The sequence below is a fragment of the Mustela nigripes genome, chromosome 7 (assembly GCF_022355385.1).
Source record: "Mustela nigripes isolate SB6536 chromosome 7, MUSNIG.SB6536, whole genome shotgun sequence".
Classification (NCBI taxonomy): Eukaryota; Metazoa; Chordata; class Mammalia; order Carnivora; family Mustelidae; genus Mustela; species Mustela nigripes.
This window is the reverse complement of record NC_081563.1, coordinates 116,800,654-116,826,446: the sequence shown is the minus strand read 5'-3', so window position 1 is coordinate 116,826,446 and position 25,793 is coordinate 116,800,654. Positions and strand designations below refer to the sequence as shown.

The 25,793-nt window shown below is 50.4% G+C and overlaps 2 protein-coding genes across 3 annotated transcripts in view; one reads left to right on the top strand and one right to left on the bottom strand.

Annotated features, from left to right (window-relative positions):
- Positions 1–12,915, top strand: part of PIGU (phosphatidylinositol glycan anchor biosynthesis class U) — a 91,657-nt gene extending 78,742 nt beyond the window's left edge. The window contains exon 11 of one of the 2 annotated variants that reach the window (XM_059407968.1): positions 12,481–12,915. In XM_059407968.1, the coding sequence (XP_059263951.1) occupies positions 12,481–12,839 (359 nt within the window). In that variant the 3' untranslated portion in view covers positions 12,840–12,915. The remainder of the gene's footprint in view (positions 1–12,480) is intronic. The other variant, XM_059407969.1, reaches the window with a different exon arrangement.
- A 220-nt stretch (positions 12,916–13,135) lies between these two features.
- On the bottom strand, positions 13,136–14,803 carry MAP1LC3A (microtubule associated protein 1 light chain 3 alpha). Its single transcript, XM_059407967.1, has 5 exons — positions 14,554–14,803; positions 14,215–14,270; positions 14,026–14,132; positions 13,580–13,749; positions 13,136–13,297 (listed from the first exon to the last, which is right to left on the bottom strand). The coding sequence occupies exons 1-4, from the start codon at positions 14,591–14,593 to the stop codon at positions 13,587–13,589; spliced, it is 366 nt and encodes a 121-aa protein (XP_059263950.1). The 5' UTR covers positions 14,594–14,803; the 3' UTR covers positions 13,136–13,297; positions 13,580–13,586.
- Positions 14,804–25,793: the final 10,990 nt, after the last annotated feature.

Genomic DNA, 25,793 nt, shown 5'->3' with positions numbered 1-25,793 from the left:
AAAAAAAAAAAAGAGAGAACAGTAGAAAAGCTGAATTCAGCCAGCATTTATTGGGCCCCGTGCTGAGCCATCACCCCCGTGAATTCTCCCAGCAAACCTGTGAGATAGTGTTATCACGACTTTACAAACAGCAACCTAGGCTCACTCACACAGGTTGTCTCTTGCCCAAGGTCGTTGGAGGAGTCAAGAACCAAATTAAGGGAAGTCTCCATTTATGGGGCTACCCTCTTTCTGTAATCCCACCTGAGCTGCTTGGCACTGTAGGGGGAGTGTGCTCAGAGGGTAGGGGGAGGTGGAGGAGAGACTTCCGAGACTGGGACAGCAGTAGCAAAGGCAGGGAGACGAGAACTAGTTCGGTCTAGCTGTTGGGTCCATCAGAGCACAAATCGTGGGGCTGGGAGTGGTGGGTGAGGAGGCAGCAGGTGTCAGAGGACAGGTACCAGCTAGGAGCTCCGATCTTCCTCTGACCCAGGGGCTTCCTCCCTGGGGGCCACAGAGCCGTGGTTCTGAGCATCAGGGTGAAGGGGAAGTTGTTAAGAGTGCAGATGCCCTGTTAATGTGTAAATCCTATAGTTAGGTGGTGACTATCACAATTATGTGGCTTTGTCCAAAAAAACCAACCAACCAACCAGATTCCCTGACCCCCATCCCAAGAATGTTGAGCCAACAGATATGGAAAACAGGGTCAGGAATTTGTTTTAATAAGTTTCCACAGTGATTCTGCTACAGGTGGCCCAGCAAATTTCCCTGAAGCCCCCTTGGGTCAGCTCCATATTCCATGTGGGGTCTTATGAGAATCAGTTGTACCATTTCCATTTCAATTGCCGTTGGCACAGCCAGGCATTTCCTGTGCTTGATGGACCGGATGGGAAGCCAGGCGAGCTGGAGAGACTAATGATGCCAGTGACTGGTCCCCAGGGAGAGCCTTGCCTCCAAGGTTAGCTGCTGGGAAAGAAGAGGGGAGGAGTTTGGGCTGTCGGAGTGAGTGATGGGGCTGGTATTTCCTGTACAGACCTTTCTGGACAATTAATGTTCAGCCTGGCTATTTATCCTGGTTTGTGAACAGCAGGAAGGGAGATGGGGGGCCCTGTACCCTGGGAGGGACTGTCCTAGAGGGTCCATCCTATCTGTCACACACAGGTTATTCGTGGTGGACGCTCAGTTCCTCCTGTGTCCTGTGGAAACAGAAATGCACAGGATTCAACTTAATACTCGAGGAAATCCAAAAAGCTGTTCTCGCCCTTTCTTCTTGCTGAAATATCTTTAATTATCCTTGGAAAGTGATGGCTGGCATGTGAGGGCATCGGTCCTGCCCTGAGCCCCTATGGGGCTTGGCAAAAGCTCCTCTGAAATGGTTCACAGCTTGTTGTCAGGTCATGAGTGTCAGGTGTGGGTCAGCGATACAGCTGCAGTGCTTCTGAGTTATTCCTGGAACTTACCAGATAACAGCTGCTTTCCCTTTGCCTGCCTATATGAGGGAAGGGTCTCCATCGATGGGAGGGGAGATGTTTGCAAGTGCTTGGGCCATCGGAGGGACGAGAGACTGGGCTGTTGGAAAACGGGGCTGGGGGTGGGAACGAAAGGCCAGCTAGATGGAGTGTGCTAGTTGGTGGCTGAGCTGTGGGAAAAAAACCAGGCTGAGTTCTTGGTGTTGTCTTTTTACCTTTTAATCTCTTTTTAAAATGTACTTTGAATCAGACAAGTAATAAATGAATTCATTATTGCTGGGAAAAGAAATCAAACAACATAAAAGTGTACGGAATGAAAAGGGCTACCAGGGTCCCCGTCTCTTCCCGCCCCAGGGCAGACATCATGACGGGGATCAATGTGGGGTGTCTTTGCAGATGTTGTCTGTGCATTTACCATGGCTGTCAGTACGCATGCATGCACCCCAAGCTTGCTCAGATAGATGGAGAAATGGCTTCTACTCGCAGTGTTTCCTTGATGATCTCCTCTTGCTGTTGGTTCTGAGAGCCTGTGGCAGGAGGAACTTGATTGATTTGACTAGGTAGGCCCCCACTGATGGACATCGAGGCTGCTTCTGGTGGTTCTGCTATAAGTGGAAGAGCCCTGAGTGTCCCTCTGCGTAACCTCGTACACACAGGCCAGCGTTTTCTCAGGACAGACTCCTGGTGGTGAGATTTACTGGGTCAGAGGACATGGCCTTGTGCATTTTGACAGATATTGCCACATCACCCTTCAGGCGGGTCCTACCAACCTCCAGGCCTCCCAGCTGTGGCCCAAGTGCCCGTCAGCTGGTGCGGACATCACACACCTGTGTCATCGGCCACCTCGTGTCTGGACTCTTGAGTCAGACAGCTTTGTCGGGTCAGATGTTTTCGGGGACTGCTGGCTTTGTTTGGGCTCTGTGGTGGCTGCTGCCAAATTACTGAAGGGACATATCACATGGGGTCACTTACTCACCAAGGCAGTCGCTCAAGTCCTGTCACTGTCCCAGAGCGTTGACTGAGGCAGAAGAGCACCCGTCATGAGGTTAGGCACGCCTGCCTCAGGCAGTTGTGAGCCAGGGTGCGAATATGAGATAGTTCGAATTTTGGTAGCTGCTAAGTGTCCCCTCCCTAAAAAGGCCTTCCATGAGGTTCCCTGCTCCCCTGTCTCCTCCTTAGCTGGTGTGTTTCCCTCCTAGCACTCACCCAGTTTATACCTTTATATTATTGTCTCTTTCTCTGCCTCCCTGACGAGCCTGGGCGCTTCATGCAAGCAGGGATTGGCCCGTCCTTCCCGCTACGGGGCCCCCAGCTACCAGCTTTGTGCTTGGCATAGGGCAGTTGTACAGTTGCTGAATGAATGAAGGAACCAGAGATGGTCAGGGAGAACATGGCATGATGAAGGGCCCAGTGTGCAGAGTAACCCCTGGAAGAATCTAGCAGGAACGAGATGGCCTTTCCTGTTGTGAGTGGTCAGGGAAAGCCCTGGGAGCAAGGAGAAGCAGCTGGGCCTTCCAGACTTGGAGAACGAGAGGTCCGGGGGTGGGCAGGTGGGGGGCCAAGTTGCCCCCACCGGCTGAGGTTAGTGGTCACAGCTCTCTCCCTAACCCTTCTCTGGCTTCTGTCAGAGCCTGGTCTCTGTGGCTCCACAGAGTGTCTTCCCCAGATCAAGCCAGCCGCTGCCTCCATCTGACTTGCTCTCATGGCAATGTGTGGCATTTGGGGACCTGTCTTCAGTCCCACGGCTGGCTTTTCTCAGCTCTAATAGCTGGGACAATGCCTTAAAGTCCCCCAGTACTCCCTCTCCCCTCTGTGGGCAGGACAGACCAGAGCTGTCCTGGGGACCAGATGAGCATGGATTTGCAGGAGGCCTCTGAAGCCTGGTCTGTCGCTGTGAGCACGGAACTGAGCGTGGAGAACATCTTGATCCACAGATTTTAAGTCCTGCTCTGTCTGAGTCGGTCAGTGCCGCACTCTGTGAAACGACAAACTACTGATAAAGTCTTAGTCATACTGGCAGGTAAACCAGTGACTTACACGCCATCCTTTCCCCCTGGGGCCACTAAGTAGTTTGCTGCTTGTGGCGTGGATCATTTGTTAATTAGAATTGTGCCTCAGAGTCAGGAACCAGGAAATGACAACAGTAAAACACCCATGGGTGTGTGTGTGTGCACACGTGCATGCATGTGCACTGAAAGGCTAGGGAGAGGGAGGGATTGATATAGATTTGTTAGTTGAGGTCCTTTTTTACTTTTTCTCTGTGTGACCTTTAGCACGTGACTTCTCTGAGTTGCAATTTTCTTAAAACCAGGCTTGATAACCCTCCCTAGCTGTTGAAAGAACTGGGCATGTGTGGGTCCTGTTGCTATTACCCATATGTTGCTATGAAAAGTAGCGCCAGTGACCTGCTCTTCAGACAGCCAGAGCAAATGCGCAGGGAAACATTCAGACCGACCAACGGAAGGAAGGAGATCAAACTTCTTCCTTTTTTAAAACTCTTTTCTCCTGCAAGTCAGTGACCAGCGGAAGAAAAATAGTCTTCAAGGATTACATATAAACCAAAAGTAATATGTTGAGGGGCACGTAGGTGGCTCAGTTGGTTAAGCATCTGACTCTTGATCTCAGCTCAGGTCTTGATCTTAGGGTTGTGAGTTCAGGCCCCATGTTGGGCTTCATGCTGGGTGTGGTGGAGCCGACTTTAACAAACAAACAAAAAAGTAAGGTTGTTTAAATTGAGCTTTTTTAAAAGGGTAAGAGCCACCATCCCACTCACTCCCTTTTATCTTAAAAATAGGGAACACAAGGAAATCTCTTCCTAAAATTATAATTAATAGTGGCTCATGTATACAGAATGCCTGCGAGGGGCCAGGCCCATATGATCCCCTTAATCTTCTGGATCATGTGCTTGTGTGGCCTTCTGAACCTTTTCCTCTGCCTTCGTGTGTACTCGTATGCTCCTGGAAAACAGGTTTATTGTGTGTGTTTTATTATTGGCATCATGATGAGAATAGGACTTTTTCCTTTTAATAAAACATCTGGGTGATCTTTCCCTGTTTTGTAAGGAGGCTCCTCACCACAGTTGACACAGCTACCCCCTCCTGAGGGCCCTATAAGCTTCTTCCCTTGTTTTTATCATGAGAAATTCACTTAGTCCTTTTAACAGCCCTTGAAGGAAGTACTAGTATTCTCCTCTCCCGGCACCCGTGAGGGAGCGGAGGCCTGCACGTCCTCACGCTCTGGGGGGGGTGTTTTCATGCCCTTGTTTCTCATGTTCTCTTACTAGACGGCGGGCTCCGTGAGGGCAGCCCCGGGTCTCTCTTGCTCAGGACTGTATCCCCAGCACCCAGAACATTCAGTTGATTGTTATTGATGAATGAATGGAATGAGCTGGGATCCAGAACTGTATTTTGTGACCTGTGATCCCATTTAATCCTGTGTACCCTAACCTCCCAGTTCTAGCATCTGTTAGGACAGAGCTGCGCCTGTGCCAGGGCCTGCTGGATTCGTAGGGGGCCAGAGCCAGAGCCCCCTTCCCGTCTTCCCCTGTAGCTGACCCTGAGAGCCCCACTCCTATTCTATTCTGTGTCTAAAATAGATTCCATACTGTCCAAAAGAGTCTTCCAGCTGTGTCTGGAACATTCCATGAGTTGCTACCTCCTCACCGTGAGGTGCCAGCTCTGATCCCTTCTCCCTGTAGTGCAGACCCTATAGATCCAAGCTGGCCTTGCCTTGGCCATTCTGCTTTCAGTCTCCAGGGAGCCCTGGAGCCCTGGAGCCCTGGGATCTGGGTGCCAGCCTCTCATGTTGCGTCCTGCTCAGGACTTACTTCTTTACTCCACACAGGAATGCATAGTCCTGTCTCCTGGAATTGCCTTCCAGTTGGTCTGGTATGTCCTTTTGGGGACTGGGACACTGAGGAAGTAGATGTATGGGGACATGTGGGGCAGACCATCAGTGGTGAGGTGGTGCGTATCCCGTTTCTGGATAGCCAGGGCGCATTTCAGGCTTAATGCTGTGCGGGAAGAGGTGTGCGCTAGCGGCCAGGCTGGAGCCCTTGCCTGCGTCCAGCTGCCTGGGCTCTGCCTTCCGCACTGGTGGCATTTGGCCAGGTCTTCGTTCATTCCTTTGTCCTTCCTATCCTCAGACCTTGAGCTCGGTACCCAGCATCCCAAGCGTGGCTCTCACCAGGCTCTTCCCTGCCTGCAACCAGAGTGACAGGAGAAGCCTGAGCTACATATAGGGAGGCAAGGCCAGCAGAAAGCCTGGGCTGTGGAGGCCCGGCCTCTGCAGTGACTCTCAGCCCCATCTCTCCTAGCTCGCTGGCCTTAGGCAAGTCTCCTAACTCCTTGGGCCTAATTGATTTATTTACAGTATTGGGCGCTTGCTAATGTGCCAGGCACTCTGCTAGCAGTGAAGGAGAAACAGCCCTGCTTCCTAGGAGCCCATGGTCTGAGGGAGAGAAAGGAAAGGAACCCAGCAGGGCCGGGGCAGCCCCGGGGCGCTGTGAATGGGGTAAAAAGGCCGGGGCGCTTGGAGTTGCCGTGGGTAAGGGCAACTTGCCTTTGTGGGGAGGCAGCCCGTACACAGGGTGCCTGGGGGCCGGAGGAGCTGACTGGGCTCTCTGGGGTGACACCTGTGGGGAGGAAGGTGGGAGCGAGTGGGTGCGGAGGGCCGTCCCACAGGCCTGCCGTGCGCCGCTGGAGAGCAGGAGCCCTGTTACGCCGAGGACAAGACTGAGGATAACTGTGATCCCATTCCTGCTTGGAAAACCTCCTCATGCCAGGAGGGGAGAAGGTGAGGGGTGTGAGCCAGAATCTGGAGCACAGGAAGGCTGTTGAAAGCAGGCGAGAGGTGCTGGTGGCTTCTGTTTCCTCCGCCTGGAAGGATGGCTGTGAGGACTCAGTAAGGAGTTGGGGGGGACAAAGCGTCTGTGAATTGAAAAGTGCTGCATAGGTGACAGTTACCATCAAACCGACCTGGATCTTACGTTGTGACCTCTAGACCCTGAGAGGAGGTCCGGTGATTTTCCCACTGTTCTGTGTCTTTAGAGCTAGAGGGTGGAGCTCGGTTTCTCCACCATCACCTCCCACACGCACCATTCAGGCCGGAGCTGGGTCACGCCAAAGCCCGTCACGCTCCACAGGGCGGCCATCAGCCCCTCCTGCTCCCATATTCCGAGATCCGAGACGGGCAGAGGGTGCTGTGCTCTGCTTTCTCATGGTGACGACCACGTGAGCTCCCCCAATTGCAGCTGTGCTATCGAGGGTCCGCATCTCCAGCCCCAGCAAGAGACCTGGGAACTGGGGCACGTCTACAGTGAGAGCACCCGCTTCTCTGGGAAGCTGCTGCAGCCCAGGGGCCGTGTCGGCTGAGGCTGCTGTTCTGAGACCCCCAGCTTCTAGACATACTAAATTAGCAGCCTACGTTGGCTCGGAGGTCTCTGATGCTTATTTTGCCTTTTCCCCAAAAAACGCAGTCTTCTTGGCTTAGTGACAGGGCTGTCATTGTGGGTCACAGGTTAGTTAGCATGGGCCCATAACAGGACCCACATGTGTGGTGCACTCCTTTCACCCCCTCCCAGAATCCTTAACTGGGGGGTGAGGGCTGTGTGGGCGATGGAGAACTCAGGTTTGGGCCTCAGGCAGGACTAGCATTGCAGCCTAAAGCTTCCCTTACCCGCCCCCCACCGTGACCCTGAGCAAGACCCTTGACCTTGGAGTTTGCTCATCTTCATCTGTAAGTGGGGCTTGTAAACCATACCCCAGAATGTTGTGAAGGTTCAGCGATACACTTTTTTTTTTTTTTTTTAATTGAGGAATAGTTGACACACAGGGTCACATTGGTTTCAGGTGTACAGTGTGACAGGCCGGATCTGTTGTGCTGTGCCCACTACCAGGGCATCTGGCATCTGTCCCCGCACAGCGCTCCTGCAGTACCACCAGTGGGGGTGGGGGTGGGGGCAGCGACCCTTCATGACCTGCTCCCAGCGGGAGGCCTGTGCCTGCCCCCTCCCCTCCACCTGTTCTGTCCATCCCTTATCCCCCTCATGATGTTTTTTTGCTAAAGGGCCAGGCCAGGGCAGCTACCCAGAAGTTGTTGCTTTCCCAGTCTCTCCGCTTTTGCAGCCCGTGACGGAGCACGTTCTGGCCCTTTTACTCCACGTGTGAAGCCGCCCTCCCTATCCCTGACCGGCCTTTTATCCGCTGCCTCTTTCCATCTTCATTGTGGCCCAGAAAGTAGTCCTGCAACCCTCACGGCCGCCAGTGAGAGGAGGGCGGCCTGGGGCCCCTACTGGGGTCACGCTGAGGGCCGGGGACCCACAGGTCGCTCCCAGAGCACCAGCCCTTGGCCGGGTCCGGGGTCCCAGAGCTGGAGCAGGTGCCGCCCCATCTGGATGTGAGGCCAGCAGGAAGTGGCTTCATCCCACGCATGGCATGACTGAGCACGGGATGAGGGGAGACTGGGCAGGAGACTCAGAGGATCCCTCTCCAGGGATAAGCAGGAGCTCTGGTGGGAGGGGCTGAGCGGGGGCAGAGGCAGTGAGGCTGGGCCTGCGCTGTCTGCAGGACAGGCTGTCAGGCTCCTGGGGCGTGGGGGGGGGGGGGCCCGGGGGGGGGGGGGGCGGGGGGGGGCCGGGGGGGGTTTGGGGGGGCAAGGGGAGGGGGTCCGTGCGCGTGTGTGTGTGTGTGTGTGTGTGTGTGTGTGAGAGAGAGAGAGAGAGAGAGAGAGAGAGAGACTGTAAGAGACTCCCAGAGAGAGACCAAGAGATTGAGAGAGACAGACACAGAGGTCAAGAGAAGCCAGGGTGGTGAGGGGGCCTTCCAGCGAGAGCTGGCCGTGGGAAGGAGACGAGGAGGCAGAGTTGTAAGTCTGAGGCAGGACTTGGTGGTTGATGGCAGGAGAGTGGCTGAGGAGTCCAGTCATAGTCCTTGGGGGCAGCTTAAAGAATGCACTGCCTGGGGCGCCTGGGGGGCTCAGTCGGTGAAGGGGCTCCGTGTCCACAGCTGTTGTGTTGCCTGAATCTCAGGGCCTCTGGGAAATCCCTTCTCCTCAGCCCAGATGGAAAGCCTCTAGGTCAGAAGAGGTTGTCTCGGCCAGCTTGGGGGCATCTCTCTGAAAGGGCCGAGCCTCCAGGCCAATCTGGTGTCCACAGGATGCCTTCCCTGTGGGGGCAGGGCACCCAGTCAGGACTAGTGACTTTGGTTCCACACAGACCAAGCCCCACACAGGGCACAGGGCTCTTTCCTTCCATGCCACTCTCCCCCAACACTTCATCATGAAAATTTTCACAGACACAGCAAAGTGGAAAGACTGAACATTGAACACAAACATACCTACCAACTAGACTCTACCATTAACATTGTACTATACTTTGGTAATCACAAATTATCCATTCCTCAGTCCATCTTATTTTTAAAATATACTTCAAAGTGAAGTACAGATATCACTACGTTTCCTACTAAACATCTCAGCATGTATATCATTAACCGAGTTCAATACTTACTTATATTTTTCTTATGAAATTTACATACAGTGAGAAACACGACTCTTAACATGTACATTTTCCAAAGCTGCCTTTCATTCAGCAACATATTTTTTGAGGTTCATTTATATTGTTGCAAATAACAATAGTAGATTGGTTTTAAAAAAATTTTTTTTAAAGTGGACTCCATGCCCAGAGGGAACCCCAGTGTGGGGCTTAAACTCGCAACCCTGAGATGAAGACCTGAACTGAGATCAAGAGTTCAATGTTTAGGGCGCCTGGGTGGCTCAGTGGGTTAGGCCGCTGCCTTCGGCTCAGGTCATGATCCTCGGGGTCCTGGGATCGAGTCCCATGTCGGGCTCTCTGCTCAGCATGGAGCCTGCTTCTCTCTCTCTCTGCCTGCTTCTCTGTCTACTTGTGATCTCTCTGTCAAATAAATAAATAAATAAATCTTTAAAAAAAAAAAAAAGAGTTCGATGTTTAACCAACTGAGCCACCCAAGCACTCTAGTACACTGCTTTTTTAAAATAAACTTAAAAAAAAAGATTTTATTGGACAGAGAGCATAAACTGGGGGCTGGGGGTGGGCAGAGGGAGAGGGAGAAGCAGACTCCCCCCTGAGCAGGGAGCCCAGTGAGGGGCTTGATCCCAGGAGCCAGGATCATGACGTGAGGTGAAGGCAGACGCTTAACTGACTGAGCCGCCCAGGTGCCCCTTAAATAAACTTCTAAATTTCAGAATAACTTTAGATACAGAAAGTTCCCATATGCCCTTCACCCAGGATCCAAGCTAGGGGACTCTATTAAAGTGTCCTGCCTCTCCCTTGTCCTCTGCCCACTTTTTTACTCTGTCCTAATTTCTCATGACCTGGATAGTCTTGAGGAGCACTTGGCCAAGTAGCCCGTAAAGTGTCCCCACTTCGGGTTTGCCGAATGCTTTTCCCATCATAAGACTGGGGTTAGGATTTTTGGAATGCTCCGGTAGTACATGCTAACCTCCTGATCTCATACGGATGTTACCCTTCGTCATTTGCTCAAGACAGTGTTTGCGGGGCTTCTGCGGTGTAAGTTACTATTCTCTCTCTCCCTGCACTGTTCTCTGGAAGTGACCTACTGCATCTGGCCCACCCGCCAGGGTGTGGGGCGTGCGGGGGGAGGCAGGCAAGAATTAAGCTCCAACTCCTGGAGGAAGAAAGTCTGTGTATGTTATCTGGAATTATTCTGTAAGGATTCCAAAAGGAATTCTCCCTCATTTATTTATTTACTCATTTATTGGCTGGTTTTTAAAAATTGATATTTTAATCAATAGAATACATATACATACTTTACAATGTTAAGGATTCTAAGGAACAGGAATAGCTCCCTAAGGCCTTAGAGTTATTTGTTCTGGTTCTTCTAAATACCACGTGTACTCTGCTATTTGTATTTGATTTTTTTTTCCATTTTATACTAGATTGAACCATATGAAATTTTCAGTATTCAGCCATTTTTGATCTGCAGAAATGGCCATTTCATAAGGTTCAACCTAATACGTATTATTTTGATTTTTCTAATCCTTAACGCAGATGACCATGACATTGGAGTTGGTTCCTTTTGTTTTATTGTGAATTGTGATTTTAGATTTAACCCTCATCAGACCTGGGTCTGGGTCTCATCAGACCTGGTGGGTCAGCCCCCACCAGCTCAGCCAGAGCGCCAGGCTTTCCATCCCCAGGCCCAGCACCTTAGGCCTGTGTGAGAAAGGGGCTGCACAGTGTGAGACCAGCCTTTGCTCTGGTGACTGCCCCCCACCTGTGGCTGTGGGGCAAGGCCTCTGGGGCTCCCTGTGCTATCTGCTCCACTGATACCCTCAGCTGCAAGTTCTATGTCCCATGGCAGACCGGGCCCCCAGTGCGTCGCCTTGCAGGGCCATGGCCACTAGGCCAGCTCTCCTGGTGTAGCCTTAGGCTGTTAAACCCTTTGTGCCTCAGTTTCCTTATTTATAAGATGGAGACCATCAGCCTTCCAGATGGAGTCTTCCAGATGGTGATAAAATGGCAGGACCCTGTCCTGAGGCTAGCCTCGGTATTGGTCCTCAGCTCTTCCTTCAGGCCCCTCCGTGTTCTTCCTGCCCACAGTATGAGGCTGCCCAGGACAGGGGTCCCTGAGGGTCAAAGGTCAAGATCCCAGAATCAGCTCAGCCAGTCATCTGCTCTGTAGACCCTAGCCCGGTGCTCCCCCTGCTCTAGGCTTCCATCTTCTCATCTGTGCCAACAGGTGGTTGGTGCTGATGGTCTAAGAGGCCTCTAAGTGCCTGAGACCTGGGGTTATGACCCCCTCTGCCCTCCTCTTGCCCCTCCTGTCCTGGGCCGTGGGAGTCTTGGGAGGTAATGGGATTACTATAAGGCGGTGCAAGTCCTTGTTTCTCTCTGTGCCTCCGTGAGGGGAAGGTAGCCTGAGCTTCTAGGGCCCTTTTGATTTTGTGGCCCATACAGGAAAGGCAGACTGAACTGGGCATGGGTACCAGGGTGACAGAACCCCTTGGGGACCCTTCCCAGCCCAGGGGAGGAAGCCACAGTCACCAGGCAGTCGCACAGATGAAAAACTAATTTGGATGAATTTATGTTAAGAAATAGAGGTTAATTGGGGGCCAAGACCCAACCTGGGGAGCAGTGGGGGAGCTTCTCTAAGGAAGTGATCCTTCCTGAGACCTGAAGGGGTAAGGAGATGTTGACCAGCAGATGAAAGGGAAGAGAACATTCCAGGCAGAGGGTACTGCAGAGATGCTGCAGCAGGACGAAGGAGGCCAGCGTGGCTGGAGCTGAGTGAGGCGGAGCAGGAGAGACGGTGAGGCACACACATGCGCAGGGACCAGGCACAAGGCCTCGTGAAGTTTGATCTTTACCTAAGAGCCCTAGGAAGCCTTTAGAGGACCTTTCAGGTGGGAAGTAACAGGATTTGTTCTGAAAAGCAAACTCTGACGCTAGGGAGAATGGGCCGGGAAGGGGGTGGGGTGGGGGTGGGTGCAGGAGTGGGGGAGGGTTGCTGGAGGGGCTGGAGGCTTTGGACCAGGGAGCCTGAAGAGGAGACTGCTGTTGTTTAGGTGACAGTGGCTTTGTCCAGGGTGGCAGCTCTAAGGACAAGCAGAAATGGGTGGATCCGAGAGAGTCTGGGAGAGAGAACCGCCAGGACTTAGCAGCCTGTCTGGCAGGCTAAGCATCGGGTGATTCTGTGGCCTCAGCACCTGGAAGGAGGACGGGGGGTTTGGGCTCCCAGTGGGGGCAGCAGCTTTGATGGAGGCTCGGCTGTACCACGGAGGAGCCGGAGGGCACCCAAGCGGTGAGGCGGAGGAGAGGCCTCTGGCTGCCACAGGACCATTCTGGGGTTCTGAGCCCAGAGCTTGGGAGGGGGACAGAACCCCAAGGGGTGGGGCGGGGGGGATGGAACAGTCCAGGCAGCTTCTGAAGTGCAAGACCTTGCAGGGTCTCTCTCCCCCACACCTGCCTAGCCCCTCAGCGACCCAGGACTCGGGGCGGTTCCTCAGCACTGCTCACCCCTCTGTCTCCCAACAGATCCTGCTCATCTCGGATTACTTCTATGCCTTCCTGCGGCGGGAGTACTACCTCACCCATGGGCTCTACTTGACTGCCAAGGACGGCACAGAGGCCATGCTCGTGCTCAAGTAGGCCAGGCTGGGCACAGGGCTGCATGGACTTCAGGGGATGGAAGGGCCGGAAGCTGGGCCCAGCCCTCTAGCCAGAGCTGCCAAGCAGAGGAGTCCACAGGCAAACGAGGTTCAAGTCCAGGGTTACGAATCCCTGGCACCAGAGGGGAACCATGGCTGGCAGCAAGTCCTGTGGGGAATAGCCAGGAGTACCTCCCCCTGGCCCCCAATTTTTGGCTCTGCATACCGGGGAGCCCCCTCCAATGATGGAGAGGGGAAGAAGCAGGGGAGCAGGATTTGTTAAGCTGTGGTTACTTAATAAATGTTTTTTGTTATGAAGAAATCGGTCCTGGGCGCACACTGAACTCCTGGAAAGGGTGGGCTTAGCCTCAAACATCCTCCCCCCGCCACACACTCCCGCCCCCGGGTATACTACACACTGCTGTGGGTTTCCAGAATGAGCCCCAGGTCCACAGCACGCAAATCTGTTCCCGGGTGAGCTGAGAAGTGTGAGACAGCCCCATCAGCAGCCCTCCCCATGCCCAAGTAGCTGGAGGCAAAGGGCCAGGCAGGCCTGAGCAATCTTTATTCTGCAGAGGGACAATGACCACAGATCCATACACCATATCAAGACCAGGTGAGCCAGGGGCCAGTCCTTCAGGGGTGGGCAGGTCCAGGCAGGGGGGGCAGCGCCTCAGGTGAGGGAGGGGCAGATGGGCAGGGGCCTAAAAAAAAGACAAATCACAGGGAGCAGGGGTGCTGGGGGCTGTTCCCTACCCTCCCCCATCCCAGCCAGCACCCCAGGGGGCGGGGGGGGGGGCAACCCTAACAATGGCTGGCACACATCCACCCAGGGGCAGAGTAGGCATGGTTGGTGCCCCCTGACTAGGGGGGGAGGCCTCCCTGCCTAGCCCATCCTGGGCAGAGGCAGTTCAGTCCAGGAGCCAGGAGCTCCCTGGGCATAGCCTGACAGGGCCCCCCCCACTCCCAAGCCAACCCCCCCCTACTGCTGGCTCAGAAGCCGAAGGTTTCCTGGGAGGCGTAGACCATGTAGAGGAAGCCGTCGTCGTCCTTCTCCTGCTCATAGATGTCCGCAATGGGTGTGGACACGCTCACCATGCTGTGCTGGTTCACCAGCAGGAAGAAGGCCTGAGTCGGGTTCAGCTGCAGGCGGCGCCTGGGGTGGGCAGAAGAGCAAGCTGATGGTGAGGGGGCCTGGCTGCTGGGTGGGTGGAGCCCTGACCCCCACCTACCGCTCTCCAAACTGATTCTGAGGCCGCTTTACACCCATTCCAGACCCTGCTAGAAGGCCTCACCTCTGACCTGACACCGACCCGAGCCCTGACCTTGACTTTTCACAACCTCCCCAGAACAGGGATTCAGCCCAGCCTGGCAAAGGCCCCGCCCTCCCCAAACGGACCCAAGTCCCCTCTGACTGCTGCTGCCCACGCACCGGATGATCTTGACCAACTCGCTCATGTTGACATGGTCTGGGACCAGGAACTTGGTCTTGTCCAGGACCGGCAGCTGTTTCTCACCCTTGTAGCGCTCGATGATCACCTAGGGGTGGGGTGTGGGGGGCGAATGCGTGAGCAGTGCGGGGCCTGGGGCCGCGGGGATGGGAGGGGGCGGCGGGACTCACCGGGATCTTGCTGGGGTGCTGGTCGCGGATCTGCTGCACCTCCTTACAGCGGTCGGCTGCGGACAGCGGGCGGGCAGTGAGGCCAAGAGAGGTCCCGCTCGGCGTTCGCCCCGCCTGTCCCCGGCCCCGCCCCCCCGAGCCCCCGCCCCCAGGGCCGTCAGGCCCCAGGGCCTGGCACCTACCGGGCTGGGAGGCGAGGCCCCGGCCCAGGCCTGAACCTGCCTCCCGGACCGGGGGTCTAGCCCAAGTCTGACGTCACGGGGCTGACGTGGCCTGCGGCAGTCAGGGTCAGTCGCAGCGTCCCCACCCCGCGCCCGCTGACCGCCCGCCGGGCCTCACCGAAGGTCCGCCGCTGCTTGAAAGGCCGGTCCGAGGGCATCGCGCGGGCCCGGCGGGGCGCGCAGGCCGGGGCTCCGGGGCGCGCGGCTTGGGGCTCTGTCTGAGGTTCGGGGGCTCCGCGCCTCGCGCTCAAGGGCTCCGGGGCTGTGAGCTGAGCCTGGCGGCGGTGGCTCGGGGAGGTAACTCGCCCGGGTGACGTCAGGTCACAACATTCCTTAAAGGGGAGGCCGATTCGCCGCTCCCATTGGGCCGACGCAAAACCCGCCCGCCCGGACCCGTGACGTCACGGCGCAGAGAGCTGGATTCCGAGCCAACGCCGCGAAGGGGCGGGGCTTCCCGGCGCGTCACAGTCCTGTGACGTCACGGGCCGCCGGCCCCTCTCCTCGAGGTCGGGGCTGAGAGACTGGCAGGCCTGCAGGCAGTTGAGCGGGCCGAATCGCTGTGCGTGGGCCAGTCCCGGGCCCAGCATCTTTCTGTTCCCACTGGTGCTGTCATCCCACAGCACACTCGGAGTCTGCTCCTTTCCAGCGATGGTGCGAAGCACTGGGTGGGGGGGTGGGTAATGTGACAGCAGTGAACCTAAAGACCTCCTCACCTTCGTGGAGCTTATGGTTAGAGGAGGAAGAAGGCTGGGAGCGGGGATCAAAACGTGAGAGAGCAAGACGCTAAAAAGGAACACGGGTTTTGAAAGGAATTCTAGAAGAAAAACCATTAGAATTCAGGTCTCAAAGGATGAGACAAAGTAGATTAGACACAGCAGAAGATAAGTCACTGACCTGGAGGAAAGATCGAAGCAACTTACCAGAGAAACAAGGTGATGGATAATGTACAAGGGGAAGGGAAGGACTGGTGAAGAGAGAGGAGTCACAGGTTCAGTCAGAATTCCAGAAGGAGAGGAAAAAAGTGGGAGAAGCAGTTCCTGGAGAAGAGCTTCCAAACTTGATTAAAGACCAGGATCCTCACATAAAAGGCAGAGCAGTATAAAAGTAGCATCTTGGCACATTGTAAAAAATCTGCAGAACTCTAAAGAGAAGCTAGGAAAATGGTGACCAGTGCAACTGGTAAATGTGTTAGTAGATCTAAAACAGGCAGAACATGAACAGTGATGATCAACTTGTGGAGTGCAAAACAAGGAGGAGAGGACACAGCAACATGTCAGGCTGAAGAGGGTAATCATTTCAAGTGCTCCGAGGCTTGACATACTTAAGGGAGCAGGATAAAGACACTGGTAATTGTCCAGCTTTGTAAATCCAAGTGTGTATTTCAGACACTTACAAGGGATCATTAAAAGAATGGAAAGTGAACCTGCCAATGCAGAGAAGGAGAAAAAGGTAGTAAAAAGAATGGTGTATAATACAAAACCAGAGGTAAAAAAGGTTTTACCTTCACCTATTAAAACAGATGATCAGACTGGCCAAGAACAACAAAATGCAACTGTATATCCTGTTTACAAGAGGACACTTACAATGTAAGTGCACCAACAGTAAAATGATGGGGAAAGGTCTACTAGAGAAAACTGAACCAGAAGGTGTTTCTATAGCAAAATCAGACTAAATAAGCTTAAAGCCAGAAGACATTATTAGAGATAAAGAGGATGACCACAAAATGATAAAAAGTACAACTTTTAAGAAGATGTAACATGTCTTATAAAACATCTAAGTTAGAGATTTAAAAGGCTAAAAATGTATACAACAAAAGGGGTAAGATACAAGGAGAAATTGCCCAATCTTCCATCACAGTGAGAGACAGAAGACCTCTTTCAATAGCTGATATACCCAATAGCCAAAACAAAGGGGTATAGAAGATATTAATAAATGAAACCGATAGAACCCTGAACCCAATATTACTTTAAAGCACACAAGAATCATTTACCAAAAAATGACCTGAAAAATGGCCCCAAGATGAATCTCAAAGGTATCAAGTAGTTCATCCATTTCATACAGACCAAATTTCTGTGACCACAGACCAGAGCCAAGTAAACTCCAAATGCTTGGATTTTTTTTTTAAGATTTTATTTATTTATTTGACAGAGAGAAATCACAAGTAGATGGAGAGGCAGGCAGAGAGAGAGAGAGGGAAGCAGGCTCCCTGCTAAGCAGAGAGCCCGACGCGGGACTCGATCCCAGGACCCTGAGATCATGACCTGAGCCGAAGGCAGCGGCTTAACCCACTGAGCCACCCAGGTGCCCCTGCTTGGATGTTTAAACATCTAAAAAGCTTTTTACTCAAAGATGAAATTCTATAGAAATGAAAACTATTAGATCAAAAAATAAAATATATATAAAAACACATGATAGGGGAAAGGCAACTAAAGCGGCATTTGGCAGATTTATAGTCTTATTATAGTAGGCAAGCAATACAGAAAATTTACAAGCAGAGATTAAGGAATTTTAAAGATTTTATTTATTTGACAGAGATCACAAGTAGGCAGAGAGCCAGGCAGAGAGAGAGAACAGGAAGCAGGCTCCCCGCTGAGCGGAGAGCCTGATGCAGGGCTCCATCCCAGGACCCTGAAATCATGACCTGAGCCGAGGGCAGAGGCCTTAACCCACTGAGCCACCCAGGTGCCCCTTAAGGAATTGTTTGTTTGTTTGTTTGTTTGTTTATTTTAAAGATTTTATCTATTTCTTTGACAGAGAGATCACAAGCAGGCAGAGAAGCAGGCAGAGAAAGGGGGAAGCAGACCCCCTGCTGAGCAGAGAGCCCAATTTGGGGCTCGATTCCAGGACCCTGAGATCATGACCTGAGCCAAAGGCAGAGGCTTTAACCCACTGAGCCACCCAGGTGCCTCTTAAAGAATTTTTTTTAAAAGATTTATTTATTAGGGGCACTTGGGGCACTCAGTTGGTTAAGTGTTCGATTCTTGATTTCAGCTCAGGTCATGATCTTGGGGTCATGGGATTGAGCCCTACGTCGAGTCCACACTGGGTGCAGTCTGCTTGTGATTCTCTGTCCCTCTGCCCATCCCCCTGCTCGCACACTCCCTCAAATGAATAAAATCTAAAAAAAAAAAAAAAAAAGATTTATTTATTAGAGGGGCATCTGTGTGGCTGAGTGGGTTAAGCAGCTGACTTACGGTTTCAGCTCAGGCTGTCCTGCTATCTCAGGGTCCTGCTGCTGGGCCCTGTGTTGGGCTCTGCGTGCAGGAGGGAGTCTGCTAGAGATTCATATTCTCTCTCCCCCTCCCTTTTTTCCTCTACCCCCTCCCTCCCTCTGCTCCTCCCCCTGCTCATGCACACACACACACACAGTCTCAAATAAATCAAAAGATGTATTTATTAGAGGTGAAGTGTAGGGGCAGGGAGGGAGATAGAGAATCTCTAGCGGATTCCCAGCTGAGCAGAGAGCCTGATGCGAGCTGATCTCATGACCCTGAAAGCATGACCTGAGCTGAAATCAAGACTCAGATGCTTCACGGACTGAGCCACACGAGGCCCCACGAGCACCCCAGGAGTAGGGTGCCCCTAAATAATTTTTTAAAGGAGTAATAGTGTCAACCCAAAGAGAGTGGAAAGAAGATAATAATGACGAGCAGAAATTGGAATAGAACACAAAAGCACTTTGTTTGTCCCACAAAACAAAGTGGGATCTTTGAAGAGACCAATAAAATGAACATTAATGTGCAAAAGGGACATAACTATTGTTTCTAGCAGAAGTGATAAAAATAAGAATGTTACAAACTTTATGCCAATTTAAAACTTAGATGAAATGGACAATTTCCTCGAAAAAGGTAATTTGCCAAGACTAATTCAAAAAGAAATAGACAAAATGAGTAGCCACGATCTTCAAAAAGCTAATCCAGATGGCTTTCTAGGTAAGTTCTCCCCCACCCCACACTCACACACAAAACACCCCACAGCAAACATCATACTTAATGTTTGTACTTAGATACTATATGGTAAAGTGTTAATTAAGCATTATTCTCTTTAAAGCCAGGAACAAAATTCTGAATTTTGTCATTGAATACATAGCAACATTGTATCAAGGTCCCAGCCAGAGCCCCAGGCCAAGAAAAAGAAAAGAGAAACATAATGATCACTCACATCCAGAAGATTTAGAAAAATCCACTAACAATAGAAGACTGGTAACTCATATGAACTAATATCATACCATGTCTTAGAAGAAGATGGGGAAATAGGAACTCTCCACACTGCTGATGGGAGTATAAATCTTTTTAGCCACACTAAAAAGCAATTTGGCAAAATTTACTGAAATGGAAGATGCCTGTATCCTCCAGATCAGGAATGCCACTTGTGTGTACCATATGAACTCAAGGGAACACAGCTAAGTATGTTTATTGGAGCATTTTCACAAGAGCAGAAAATTGGGACCATCTAACTGTCCTACTGAATGTCTTGGGTATTCCTTTAACAGAGCAACGCACGGTGAGAGAGCAGGGGTCAGCAAACTTCCTCTTGACCGGCCAGACAGATAGGTGTGGATTTGCAGGCCATTTGATTCCCAGCAGCTGCTCAATTCTGTTGGGAGTGTGGAAGCAGCCTTAGGCCCTGAATGGGCATGGTTGTATCCCAATAAAAATTTGCTAAAATAGATCTGGCCTCAGGCCTTAGTTCACTGACTCTTGATCTACAGCAGTGTCAAAATGGACACTTCTCACCAAGTTACAGGATAGTGTGGTCAGAACTACTAAGTGCGGCTCAAAGAACTAGGTTGGCCATGGCCTTGGGGAAATGGTTACACCTCTCTTTCGTCTGACTAAGCCCTAGATTGAGGCTACAGTGGGGGAGGTGCCCATCCCCCAAATCCCAGGATCTGTGCTCCCTCTTCCTCTTACCTGACCTGTCAGCAGGACCGACGCTCCCTCCTCCGATGCTCTGGTTTTTCTCTCCAGGACGTCGTCCTCACCCCCATCTCCCTCGAATGCAAAGGTCTGGCCTACCCCATGTCTCTACTTGAAAGCCCAGCAGACATCTCAAATTTAACCTCCCCTAAATGAACCTAGGTCCTTCCTCTAAAATGTGCTCCCCTTGTAATCGTCCCGGTCTCCATCTGTCATCTTTGTCTCCTTCCTTTCTTTCACTACCCACACACCCAACCCACACCCAAACCCTGATGTCCAACATTTCAAAACAGCTCCGGAATCTGACCACTTCTCACCACTTCCACCACTACCCTTAGGCCAGAGCCGCCATCTTCGCTTGCCTGATTGTCGCTGGCAGCTCCCCTCTGGTTTCCTGTCTTTGGTTTTGCGAGCCCCCATTTGGTCTCCCTACAGGGAACAGCAGCTTTCCTGCTTGCACAGGACTTGGGTCAGTGGTTTGTGGACCCCACGCATTCAGAGCAAAAGTCAAAGCCCAACAGTGCCCCACGAGGCCCACGGGGCCTGCTACTCCTGGGGCCTCATCTACCCTCATCCTCACCCCTCGGCTTCGGCTACACTGGCCTCCTCGCTGTTCCGGGAGGCCCAGACATACTTGCGCCCCCCGGCTTTTCTATACTTGCTGTTCCCTTTGCCCAGAACATTCTTCCCCAGGATTTCTGCATCTCACTCGCTCATTTCCCAGAACTCCTCAGGGAGGATTTCCTGAATGACTTTATTTAATGTTGCGGCCCCCACCCCAGTCACTCCCTATTCTCCCTCCAAATGCCTTGCTTAATATTTTGCCGGAATTTTTCTAAGCATTGTGAAAGCTTTCAGGTACACGGTACTCCTGAAGTCATTGTCCAGCGATCACCAATATACCCACCAGTTACATTCTACGCTTAATGCTAGTTCTGTTTGCCTTATCTGTACATCCAACCATCTACCCGATCCTTTTTATGCATTTCAGAGTAAGCTGTGATCCAACATCCATTTATGATAAACACACTCAACAAAGTTGTTATAGGGGAAACATATCTCAACATAATAAAGGCTACATTTATGACAAGCTAACACCTAACATACTCAATAGTAAAAAGTTGAAAGCTTCTCCTTCAAAATCAGGAACAAGACAAAGATGCCCACTCTTCCACCTTTATTCAACACCATCTTGGAAGTTCTAGCCAGAGCAATTAGGCAAGAAATAAAAGGCATCTAAATCAGAAAGGAAGACATAAAACTCACTATTTATACATGACAGGATATTATTTTTCAGGATTTTATGTATTTGACAGAGCGCACAAGCAGGGGGAGCAGCAAGCAGAGGGAGAGGGAGAAGCAGACTCCCCATTAAGAAGGGAGCCCGATGTGGGGCTCAATCCCAGGACCCTGGGATCATGACCTGAGCCAAAGGCAGGTAACTGACTGAGCCACCCAGGTTCCCCTGATGATAGGATATTATATATATAGAAAGTCCTGAAGAGTCAAGTCGCAAGATACAAAATCAATATATAAAAAAACCTGTTGCAAAATGTCCACAATAGCCAAACTATGGAAAGAACCTAGATGTCCATCAACAGATGAATGGACAAAGAAGATACGGTATAGATACACAATGGAATACTACACAGCCATCAAAAGAAATGAAATCCTGCCATTTGTGATGATGTGGTTGGAACCAGAGGGTATTATGCTGAGCGAAATAAGGCAATCAGAGAAAGATAATTATCATATGATCTCCCGATATGAGGAAGTTGAGAGGCAACGTGGGGGGTTTGGGGGGTAGGAAAGGAATAAATGAAACAAGATGGGATTGGGAGAGAGACAAACCATAAGAGACTCTTAATCTCACAAAACAAACTGAGGGTTGTAGGGGGGAGGGCGGTAGGGAGAGGGTGGTTGGGTTATGGACAATGGGGAAGGTATGTGCTATGGTGAGTGCTGTGAAGCGTGTAAACCAGGTGATTTACAGACCTGTACCCCTGGGGCTAATAATACATTATATGTTAATAAAAATTTTAAAAATCTGTTGTTTCTATATGCTAATAATGAACTATCAGAAAGAGAAATTAAGAAAAAAATCCCATTTAAAATTGCATCAAAAAGAATAAAATACCTAGGAATAAATTTAACAAAGGAGGTGAGAGACTTGTATACTTCATTGATGAAAGAAATCAAAGACATGAATAAATGGATATTCTGTACTCATTGATTAGAAAATATTAAAATGTCTATACTGAAAGCAACCTGCAGATTTAATGCAATCCTTATTAAAATTCCAATGGCATTTTTCACAGAAATAGAACAAACAATCCTAAAATTTGTATGGACCCACAAAAGATCCTGAATGGCCAAAGCAGTCTTGGAAAAGAACAACAACGCTGGAGACCTCACACTTCCTGAATTCAAACTATATTACAAAGCTACAGTAATCAAAACAGTATGGTATTGGCATTCAAAACACATAAATCAGTGGAGTAAAATAGAGATCCCAGAAATAAGCCCATGCATATATGATCAATGAAATTATAAGAAGCCAAGAATGCACATGGAGCAAAGGACAGTCCCTTTAGTAAAGGACCACTACTTGCACCGCGATGACCACTAATTCAAAAATGAATTAAAGACTTGAATGTAAGACCTGAAACCATAAAACTATAAGAAAACATAGGTGGTAAACTCCTTGACATTGGTCTTGGTGACGATTTTGGGATTTGATACCAAAAGCAAAGGCAACAACAGCAAAAATAAGTGGGACTACATCAAACTAAAAAGCTTCTGCACAGCAAAGGAAACCATCAATACAGTAAAAAGACAACCTACTACCGAACAGAAAACATTTGCAGGACCTCTGGGTGCCTCAGTTGGTTAAGTATCTGCCTTAGGCTCAGGTCATGGTCCCAGGGTCCTGGGATTGAGTCCTGCATCAGGCTCCTTGCAGAGGAAGCCTACTTCTCCCTCTGCCTGCTGCTCCCCCTACTTGTATTCTGACAAATAAAATCTTTAAAAAAGAAGAAGAAGAAGAAAAAGAAAATATTTTCAAGTCATATATTTGATAAGGGGTTAAAATCCCAAGTATATAAAGAACTCATACAAGTCAACAGCAAACAAAACAAAACAAACAAACAGAAAAAAAAAAAAAACCCAATCTGATTAAAAATCATTAGAGGACCTGAATAGACACTTTTCCAAAGAAGATATGCAGAAGGCAAATAGACACATGATAAGATGTTCAATATCACTGATCAGCAGGGAAATGCAAATCAAAACCACAATGAGATACCACCTCACACCTGACTACCTATCATGCCAAGAAACAACAACATTGGCAAGGATATGAAGAAAAGGGGACACTTGTGCACTATTGGTGGGAAGGTAAATTTGTGCAGCCACTGTGGAAAACAGTATGGAATTTCCTCAAAAAATTAAAAATAAAAATCTAGCAATTCCACCTCTGAGTGTTTATCTGAAGGAAAATGAAAATCTCCAGAAAAGATAGATGTATGTATCCCTATGTTTATTGCAGCATTATTTACAATAGCCAAAATAGGGAAACAACCTGAGTGTCCACTGATAGATGAATGGATAAAGAAAATGTAGCACACACACACAAGAATATTATTACTCCATTTTTATGGAATGAAATCTTGCCATTTGTGACAACATTGATGGATCCTGGTCTCACTGATATGTGGTATCTTAAAAAAGGAACAATCTCATAGCTGCAGAGAATAGATTGATGGTTGCTGGGGCACCTGGGTGGCTCATTGGGTTAAGCCTCTGCCTTTGGCTCGGGTCATGATCTCAGGGTCCTGGGATCAAGCCCCCCGTAGGGCTCTCTGCTCGGTGGGGAGCCTGCTTCCCCCCTCTCTCTGCCTGCTTCTCTGCCTACTTGTGATCTCTCTCTCTGTGTGTCAAATAAATAAATAAAATCTTAAAAAAAAAAAAAAGATTCTCTTCTAAAAAAAAAAAAGATTGATGGTTGTCATAGGCTAAAGAGTGGGGGGGGCATGCAAAATGAGTGAAAGGGGTCAGAGACACTTTCAGTTATAAATAAGTCAAGGGGGGCCACCTAGGTGGCTCAGTTGGTTGGGGGTCCGATTCTTTTTATTTTTTTTTAAGATTTTATTTATTTATGACAGAGAGAGATCACAAGAAGGCAGAGAGGCAGGTAGAGGTGGGGTGGAGAGGAAGGCTCCTTGCTGAGCAGAGAGCCCGATGTGGGGCTCGATGTGGGGCTCAATCCCAGGACCCTGAGATCATGACTTGAGCCGAAGGCAGAGGCTTAACCCACTGAGCCGCCCAGGTGCCCCAGGGGGTCCGATTCTTGATCTCAGCTCAGGTCATGATCTCAGGGTCATGAGATCGAGCCGCAAATATGCAGTGGGGGCAGGAGGGGTGCGAGGCAAGGGGATGTAATGTACAGCATGGTGACTGTGGTTAGTAATGTATATTTGTGTATATTTGAAAGTTGCTAAAGAATAGGTCTTAAAAGTTCCCATCACAAGAAAAAAAAAATTGTAACTATGTATGCTAATAGTTGTTAACCAAACTTACTGTGGTGATTTCACAATATACACAAATATTGAATCATTATATTGTTCACCAGAAAGTAATAGAAATGTTATATGTCAATTATGTCTCAATAGAGAAAAGGAAAAACCCCAGTAAGTTACCTTTCAGTTCACTTTATCCCTAAACCCTTCACATCCATATCAATGTGTGGTTTTGTTTTGTTTTTTTTTCCATTGTGGGGATAAAATTTACATACAACTAAGCACAGATTTTAAGTGTGTGTTTGAGGAGTATTGGCACCTGTACAACCCAAACTCCTGCAAAGAGACATAACACCACCATCACCTCTTTAGAAAAGATTAGTCTGGGCTGATCTAGAACTTCACATAAACAGAACCACACAGTACATGCTTCTGCATCTGGCTTCTTTACCTCAATAGAAACATTTGGAGGTTCCTGTCACCGCAGACACCAGGAGACCATGTCTTTATATTGCTGTGTAGTTTCCATCGTATGGATGTACCTGGTTTGGTTATCCACTCTCCTACCGATGGACACCCGGACTGTCCAGCTTCTGGCGATTGTAATAAAGATGCTATGAACATTCCTTTAAGAGTCTTCGCATGGACATACTCATTTTATTCCACTTGGACAAAGATCTGGGATTGGAATTGCTGGCTTATGGGGTAGGCGTGTGTTTATAAGAAGTTACCAGATCTTTTTCTAAAGCTGTGGTTCCACCTTAGATTCCTATCCACGTGGTATGGGAGTTCTAGCAGCTCTGCATCCTTGCCAACACTCGGTGTGGCCGGTTGTGTTAAGTCTAGCCACACTGGGGCGTGTGCAGCGGTATCCCATTGTGGGTTTAAGTTCCATATGGCGTAAAATTATTACAAAAATTACTTTATTTCTCCCTCCCACTAACATTCAAGCCCCTTAAGGGCAGCACTTTCTGTGTGTTTGGTTCCTGCTCTATGCCAGCACCCAGAGAGCGTAGCACGTGGAAGGTGCTCGCTGGGTAAATATTTGCGGGGTGAGGACCTCTCCTCTGGGCCTTCACATGCCATTTCTCCAGGTCTGGGGGGGTCTGCCTCCCCTCTAGACCACGTGCAGAGACGGGATCTGGGCCAAGCTCTGCTGTTGGGTGCAGAGGAGATGCCAAAGGACTGTTTGGGGTGGTTGGGGAAACGGTCAGCTTAGGGTAAGAGTCTCACCCATAGTGAAGCTCATGTTCCCCACTGCCCCGGCTTCCTGCTGTTTGGATGCTTCTGACCAGGACTCCTGGGCCTGACCCCGGCTGGCCCATCCCACAGGAGGGGAGCAGCCCCGCTGGGTGGCCACCAGTTAAGAGTGTGAGCAGGTACATTCGTCTTGGAGCTTCTGTCTGCTCCTTTACAGGAGAGACATGGGCCCAAAGTAGCTTTGCCTCTTACTTGAGCACATTCTTTCCCCCCTGGAGCCTCAATTTCTTCCCCTGGAGATGCTAACAGAACCTACCTCTGAGGCCAAGGGGCAGTACTAGTGAGTGAGCAGGAGGGTGCCGAGTCAGCTGGACCGACTTCCGCACCCACTGCCCTGATAGCTTACTGAAGGCGACGAACTCAATTATAAAATGGGCCTCAATTTGGGAGGACCCAGGAGGATGGAGGTCTGTGAGTCAGAGTCGTTATCTCTGAGCGAGGATTGGCTGTTCCTGTTTATGGACTCCCAAGTGGAATTTTCCAAAGCTTGGAGGGAATGAAACCTGCCCAGGAGTGCCCAGGCTGGGGCTGTGCTACCCTCACTCCTCGAAAGTCTCTCCGGCCTCACTGGGAAGTAGAGGCCATGACCAGCAGTCCCACTGCCCACCCGGGACCTCGTTCTCTATGCCCCCGCCCTTGCCCTCCAGCCAGGGGCACGCTCA

What these genes read in the sequence shown, in the direction of transcription:
- MAP1LC3A (XM_059407967.1), bottom strand. Translation starts at nt 14,593, where the DNA reads ATGCCCTCGGACCGGCCTTTCAAGCAGCGGCGGACCTTCG. An exon ending in CAAGCAGCGGCGGACCTTCG is followed by an intron (nt 14,271 to 14,553) that starts GTGAGGCCCGGC and finishes CGCTGTCCGCAG; the next exon opens with CCGACCGCTGTAAGGAGGTG. An exon ending in AGCACCCCAGCAAGATCCCG is followed by an intron (nt 14,133 to 14,214) that starts GTGAGTCCCGCC and finishes CCCCACCCCTAG; the next exon opens with GTGATCATCGAGCGCTACAA.